The 7,989-nt window shown below is 33.2% G+C and overlaps 2 protein-coding genes across 2 annotated transcripts; one reads left to right on the top strand and one right to left on the bottom strand.

Annotated features, from left to right (window-relative positions):
* Window positions 1-1,179: 1,179 nt before the first annotated feature.
* Window positions 1,180-3,552, top strand: LOC112603413 (zinc finger MYM-type protein 1-like). The gene is made up of 6 exons (XM_025351951.1): window positions 1,180-1,363; window positions 1,505-1,681; window positions 1,823-1,996; window positions 2,069-2,878; window positions 3,041-3,298; window positions 3,359-3,552. Exons 1-6 carry the CDS (start codon window positions 1,180-1,182, stop codon window positions 3,550-3,552), a joined length of 1,797 nt encoding a protein of 598 aa, XP_025207736.1.
* Window positions 3,553-3,847: 295 nt separating this feature from the next.
* Window positions 3,848-4,313, bottom strand: LOC112603412 (ATP-dependent DNA helicase pif1-like). The gene has a single exon (XM_025351950.1). The coding sequence runs from the start codon at window positions 4,277-4,279 to the stop codon at window positions 3,848-3,850; it is 432 nt and encodes a 143-aa protein (XP_025207735.1). The 5' UTR covers window positions 4,280-4,313.
* Window positions 4,314-7,989: the final 3,676 nt, after the last annotated feature.

Consider the following 7,989-nt stretch of genomic DNA (forward strand, 5'->3'; position numbering starts at 1 on the left):
CGACGGACGAACTATAATATTATGATTGTCCGGCGGCGATGTCGTCTGGTGCGGCGTGCGTGCACCCGCTGAGGTCATCAAGATGTTTAGTAACGGCAACAATATTATTACGATTTACTAGTAAATTAATTTTATGTTAAAACTAAATAACCTAACCTTCGCCCGTGATTGGTCGTTTATTTCGCCTTCGGGTGATGATATGTGGAATTTTTTATTCAAATTGTATCGTTTAATAATGTGATCGGAGAGTAAATATAAAAAAAAAAAAATAAAAACAATTAGTGAATACGTATTAAAATTTTTCTAGCGGTATTAAGTATTTGGTAAAACCTTTTGAAAAAAAATTGTAATAAAAAAAACTTTTACGTGAACTATCCAGTATCCTAACAAATACACTGCTGCAAATCAGATAATGTGCATGATCATAATAAGCTAAATATTATTAATATTGTTTATATACAATTTCGTGAATAATAAAGTTGATAGTTGAGTATTGACTGACCACTGAAAAATGTACACTAAAATTCTATTACTTAAATAATGAAATGTTTAAAAAAAGCATGTACACATAAGTTATTATAATACATAATACTGCATTTTATTACATCCAAGCATTTATAACGTTTGGACAATATTTATGAATTAACTAAAACTATTTATAATATCGCTCAACATTACTATATTCATAAAATAAAACAAGGATATTTAATGTAAATAATAATTTTAACAAAAAAAATATTACCACCAAGGCCGTATCTGGGGGGGGGGGGGGGTCCCCCCCCCCCCCCCACGAAATTTTTCGCGTTATTTTATGTCGTAATAAAATAAATATTTCAGTCTAGAATAATCGATAAACATTGATACGTGCATATACGAATGACAGCTATGGTCTACGTTATAAACTTAAAAATAACTTCACTTCGGGTGTATCAGCCGGATTTCTTGATAATATTATAGGTACATACTACATAGGTATATATGTATAATACATTACCACCAGAATGTGTAATCGACAAAGAACTATTTCTTAGTATTTCAGTAATCCTATCTTAATAGTCTTTGATAATAGTTAAAACTTTTTCGGGCAATATTCATTTCCAATATTTAGTTGACATTTGGTTTACGTTCTGACGTTTTAGTGTGCTACGATTTACGAAGTGTTTAATTAATTTATTTGAAATGGCAAAAAGACAAAACACTATGATGAATAATTTCTTTATAAAAAAGCCTAAATTAAATTTATTGGAAAATGAAGTTGAAGACACACCACATACATCAAGTTTACGTCCAGAGTTGAACAATGAAACATCTACCTCAAACGTTAATATTTATGATATTGGGAAATATTTGAATTCAACTGTAAGTAACGAATTGAAGTATAAATTATTAGTAAATAAATGGACACCCGATGAAACTTATAAATTTCCCATAGTTGGAAAAAGAAATTTAAAATTCCAGTTTAATTGGTTTAAAAAATTTTCTTGGCTTGCTTACACAACAATAGGCGAACAAGGAGCAATGTGCACGTTTTGTGTTTTATTTGCCAGGGATTTCGGAGGAAAGGGAAATCATCAACAATTGGGAATCTTAGTTAATAAGCCATTTAATAATTGGAAAAAAGCTATTGAAACTTTATCCCATCATAGCACAACACAATTTCATAAAAATAGTGTAATATTTGGTGAAAATTTTATTAACACGTATACCAAACTTCAACCAGATATTCGACAACAACTCGATTCCGCAAGAGCTATACAAATTTCTGAAAATAGAAAAAAACTCGTTCCAATTATAAAAACAATTATTTTATGTGGCCGACAAGAGTTAGCACTTCGAGGGCGAAATGATTCGGGTCCTCTTGATTTAAATATTGTTGAACCTGATCATAATGATGGTAATTTTAGAGCACTGTTGCGTATGCGAATTTCATGCGGAGACAAACAATTAATTAATCATATTGAAAATCAGTCTTTAAACGCTATGTACATAAGTCCTAGTATACAAAATAATTTTATTAAGATTTGTGGGAAAATAATTCAAGATAATTTAGTTTGTAAAATTAATGCAGCGAAGTCGTTTTCGGTTCTCGTTGACGAAACTACCGACATATCACGCATAGAGCAATTGACTCTTTGTATTAGATATAATATAGATTCAGTAGAGACAACTGATACTATTAATTATGTTTTACGTGAAGACTTTTTACAATTTGTACCGGTTCACAGTACAACTGGTCAAAACCTAGCCTCTGTAATAATAAATTCATTACAAGCACTTGGAATTAACGATAAATATATGGTCGGTCAGGGTTATGATGGCGCTGCGTCCATGAGTGGAAATCTTAAAGGCGTCCAAACTATTATAAGGGAAAGTCATCCAGCAGCACTTTACGTGCATTGTAGTGCGCACTCTTTAAATTTAGCGCTAGCTCATTCGTGCAATGTTCAATACGTCAGAAATTGTATTGGTACAATAAAATCTATTGGAAATTTCATTAAAAGTTCGGCTATGCGGACAAATATATTAAAAACTAATATAAAAAACATTTTACCTAATACCAAGTGGACTAAACTGACATCAATGTGTGACACTCGTTGGGTTGAAAACCACAACGGAATTCAAAGATTTGTTGAAATTTTCCAACCCATTGTTGAAACTTTGGAAGAATTACAATTAGTTCAAGACATCAATACGTCATCAAAATCAATTCAATTTTATCGAGCAATAGTTACTAGTGAATTTATATTAAGTATGGTTACATCAAATACTCTGTTTTCAATGACACTTCCACTGTGTAAAAATTTACAATCAGTTAGTTGTGACTTAGTAGAAGCTGTACAACATATCGAGACAATACTAAACGAATTAATTCATTTACGTGAAAATATTGATCATACGTTTAATGACATTTTTGAAAAATCTGAACTTCTTTTAAAATCTATTGATGGAGAAGAAAATATTAGAATTCCCAGAATAGTAGCTCGTAAACAAAATCGTGTAAATATTATTACTAATTGTCCGAAAACATATTTTCGTATAGCTATTGCAATACCATTTTTTGATGATTTCATAAGACAATTAAAAGAACGCTTCACTAACCATAAAAAAATATCTTCGCTGTGCTTTTTACTTCCCAATAAATGTACTAATTCTGAATTAGAAGCAAGTGATTTCGAATTATACTCAGAGTTTTTAGATTTGGATGCACTTTCGAACGAGTTAAAACTTTGGAAAAGAAAATGGTGTGATAAACCAATATTAGAACGATCTCCTGAAATACTTGAAGCATATTCAAATTGTAACAAAAATTTTTTCCCAAATATTTCATTTTTATTAAAAGTTTTGGCAACTTTACCAGTAACTACGGCGACACCGGAAAGAACTTTTTCGACGCTGAAAAGAATAAAAAATTACCTAAGGAATGCAACTGGAGAAGACCGATTGACTGGCCTAGCATTACTCAGTGTACATAGGAATATCGTTGTAGATCCAGAAGAAGTAATCAATCGTTTTTCAAATGAAAAACAAAGAAATTTAGAGTTTGTCATATAAAATATAAACCATTTTTCAAACTAAATGTATAGATTTAAGTTTAATAATCTAATTAATATTAAGTCTAAAAAATTTTTAATGTGAATTTCATTAATAAATACTATTTATAATTCTACAATATTATGAATTTTTAACCATATTTAAATTTTTAACACAATATTATAATACAACTAGCTGCCCGGCCACGCGTTGCTGTGGCTAAATGTTCTTACACTTGATATTAAGCAGACAGTCTTAAACTTTTAAACGTTAATATCTAATTTTTTAAATTATAAATACTTTTAATTTTTTCAATTTAATTTAACACCAATCGGTGCACAATGCTTTTGGTTAACCTGTCTTTAGCTAACACAAATAGATTCGACGGTTTCCCAACACGTGAACACGCAACATATAGTTGCCCATGAGAAAAACATGGATTTTCCAAATCTAAACCACAAATGGACATTGTTTGACCTTGAGATTTATTTATAGACATGGCGAAAGCTAAACGAATTGGAAACTGTAGCCTTTTGAAGGGTATGGTAGAATCTGATGGTATCATCGGAATACGTGGCAGCAGGACCACTTTTCCTTTAAACTTCCCAGACAAAATGGTTGTTTCAAGAATGTTTCCGGTAATCTTTTTGATGACCAAACGCGTACCGTTACATAATTGAGTTAACTTCAAATTACGGAGGAGAATAATAGGGGAACCAATCTTTAATCGAAGATTATGTGGTGGCATTCCAGGGATATCTAATGAATTTAAAAATTCAATCGGAAAATTTACACTTTCATTTTCGTCAACAACAATATCGATTGATTTAAATGACATCAGATCGCCTGGTAACAACTGTTGTTTCTGGAAGTTAATTTCGTCAACGTCAACGTTTTTGGGTGCCAAAATCGCCCGTTGACTAAGCCATTCATGATTCAAATAATTATTCTGTATATCCGGGAAAATACTCTGAATCATTTCATTTTTATCCTGAACAACAGTGCAAAAATTGTCTGGTAGTTTAATGTATTGCGTATTTGGTTGCAGTTCTATTTTACCGTTCCCAATATCTAATAGTTGTTCGGAAAATAATTGTGCTGATGGATCATTTTGCAATTGTACTCGCATATTTATGGTCATTCGAAGTGTTTCGACACTTCGCCATAAGAATGATTGTTTCAAACATGCATTAATCTCATCCGCGAAAGTAGAGCGAGGTATAACCGGTAAGGTCTGCCGGAAGTCACCAGACAAAAGTAAGATAGCACCACCGAAAAGTTTATTATTGCTGTTTAAATCTTGCATAGTTCTGTTTAGTGCTTCAAGTGAATATTTGTATGCCATTGTGCACTCATCCCAAATTATTATAGAACTCTTCCGCAACATTGCAGCTATTCCACTATTCTTTTTGATGTTACACATTGCATCTGGTTTATTATGAACGTCGTTTATTATGCAGCTTGAATGTTGAATGTGCTGTTCGCCCACCATCCAGTAAAATAATAAATTAAAATAAATTTGAAGAAATTTCGGATTGTTATCAGGCATTGGCATCAGTGATCCGATTTTATGGTACACCTGGCCTTGAATTTTGAATGTAGTTTCAAAATTACGTCCATCGGATGCACGATCGCAAATTTTAGTTGCCCCAAATGACGTCATTTGGAAGCAAGAATTAAATTTGCGTATCTTACGCAAAAATAATTTGGAATCATCAGAATTGCCAGTAAGAAGGGATAATAAAGGCTCCGGCGGGGCGGGTAGAGGTGCCAGCACAACTTTTCCTGATGCGCAGCACATGCCGGCAGCTTCATTCCGAAATTTCAATGCCTGACAATATTGACATACTTTATCCATTCCACCGATAGCAATCTTTGAATGCGCTGAGTAGTTAATGTCTGGTGCATAATCAAAGGCAAGCCGAACGAATGATGCACGTGTTAATGAGCGGCTGATCCGTTGCCTTTGTCGATCTCTTTCTCGTAATGTAGCTATGTTTCGTTCTCGTGCCGCTCTCGTTCTCGTAATATTCTGTTGCAGACGTTCGTCACGCTGTTCTTGAGATTCTCGTGCACGACTTTCTGCAGTCCTAATTCTTTGAGCTGCATTTCTTTTTTTTTTTTTTTTTTTTTTTTTTTTTTTTATTGTTAATAAAGCCTCGGCGTCAAAGGCCATTGGCATAAGTTTACATCCATTACATAATATATATATACAAATATTTACGTGTTATATACTATTTATAAGATTTGACTTGATTATAAATGAAATCGTATTGTTAATATTGTCTGGGTGGAAGGCTTCTGATAAGATGTTGGATACCCCGGCTTCCCGTTTATCCGTTTCGTATACGCGACATTCTGATACTATGTGTTTGATTGAGAGAGAGGTGCCACAACCTGCACAAATGGGCGGGTCTTCCTTTTTCATCAGATAATGGTGTGTTAGCCACGTGTGTCCTATCCGCAGTCTGTTTATTGCAGTTTCTATTTTCCTTGAAAAGTCCGATGGAGAGGGCCATGGGTGAATGGTATTTTTAATTTCATTTAATTTTGTGGAACCTTGTTTCCATGTCCGTAGCCATATGTTGTCGGAAATTGTTTTTGCTATGGATTTGGCGTCGTGTAGCGTGAAACAGTTGAGTCTAATCGCGTCTGGGGATGTTATTGCATGGCGTGCTTTCTCGTCAGCTCTTTCATTTCCCGTAATCTGCTTATGACTAGGAATCCATATTAAGGTGGTTGAGTAGCCGGAATGCGTAAGGTCGTAGAGTTGATTCTGGATTTTTCTGGCGATCTCATTCGGGTTGGATTGATTTTCAATACTCCTCAAAGTGCTTAGTGAGTCGCTAAGGACTACTGTTTTCTGTAGACGTTTTATTTTTATGAGGTCCAAGGCAAATGAAATTGCCATTGCCTCGGCCGAGTATATTGAGCAAAAATTAGGGAGTCTAAGCATGGAAACGTGGTCCTGAAATACCACAGCTGCTCCGACACCACTTTCCATTTTGGAGCCGTCAGTGAATATTTCCGTAAAATCCTGAAAGTTGGAGATGATTGAACGTAGGTGTAGGTTGTAGAGCTGCATTTCTTGTTTCCATTTGTTCTGGTAATTGCTGAGCTCTTTCAACACGTTTGCGTCGTGACCCTTTGCTGCTCGCGTTGTTGAAGTTAGATTTTTTCGGTGGCATGTTATCATGGCACAAAAATAAAATAAAATAAAATAAAATAAAATAAATTGAAATTATTGTGGCCATGGTAACGTAACTTTTGTATGCAATAAATAATTTTTTTTTTCGCTTTTTATCGATATTAAACGATTTCAAGCCATGCTATTATCGATTTTTGTATTATTATTTATATTTTATTTTTATCTGCTAGAGGGTGCCACCGGTGTAACTCGGTTTTTGTCTCTAAATCTCTACCTCCCAGGAGTTAGGTCCATACCATATATCCTGTCTTTTAAGTTGGACCAAATTACGCGCGGTGTAAAAATTTCATCAGAATCGGTTAAGTGGTTTAGGAGTCCATTGAGGACAAACATTGTGACATGAGATTTATATATATTAAGATTAGAACACACATTTTTGGCTTACAACCCCCCCCCCCCCCCCGAAATTAATTTCCAGTTACGGCCTTGATTACCACGCTGAAATTAAAAAATAATAATAACTACCTACACTATTTGCATGAAACTATTAGCAACCCATGAAATCCAATCGTTGAATAAATATTTGGGATATAAACAATTAGTTGACTATTGTAATCGTATCGTATCGTTCATACAATTTGCACATAAACATTTGAAAATGGATCATAGCCATAATTTCATTAAAACGATTTTTTTTCCATATCGTTTAGTACGCTGCAAACTATTTAAGTCGGTGTACAAATGTAAGGAATGCACTAAAAATTACCATTGAAAATGCTACAAGCAATTTATCAAATCGGATCAAACACAAACACCTAAAGACCCAGAATCGATCGAATCAAATCTACAAAAATATAAAAATGAAATTGTTGCCGATGTTTTTGCAGCTGAGTCCTTGTGTACGATCACGCCTGGTCCTTCACAAAGAGTTGCGGACACTTCTGCTAGTGTAGTTGTAAAACCGCCTTCACCAACACCGCCTACAGTTTCTAATATGCTCCAATGTCTAACTTCTGAGCCTTTAAATTTTCTAATTAAAACATTTTTTTTCACTATTATTTTACATATTTTATAAATATTAAAATATTAAAAAGTTATATATTTACCTAAATACGAGCGTATTTTTTTTCAAATTATAATATACCATACCAATATTGCATTATATATTATATTTTTATACATTACTACAAGAATATATAAAATAAGCTTATTTAAAAGCTGATATTTATATTAAGTTTATAAATTAGTTATTTCAATTTTTAATTAACTATATATATAATATTAAAAACATTGCAGCATTAAGATTTCGA

Source organism: Melanaphis sacchari, unplaced genomic scaffold, assembly GCF_002803265.2.
Source record: "Melanaphis sacchari strain LSU unplaced genomic scaffold, SCAv2.0 Contig1084_pilon_pilon, whole genome shotgun sequence".
In the NCBI taxonomy this organism is placed as follows: domain Eukaryota; kingdom Metazoa; phylum Arthropoda; class Insecta; order Hemiptera; family Aphididae; genus Melanaphis; species Melanaphis sacchari.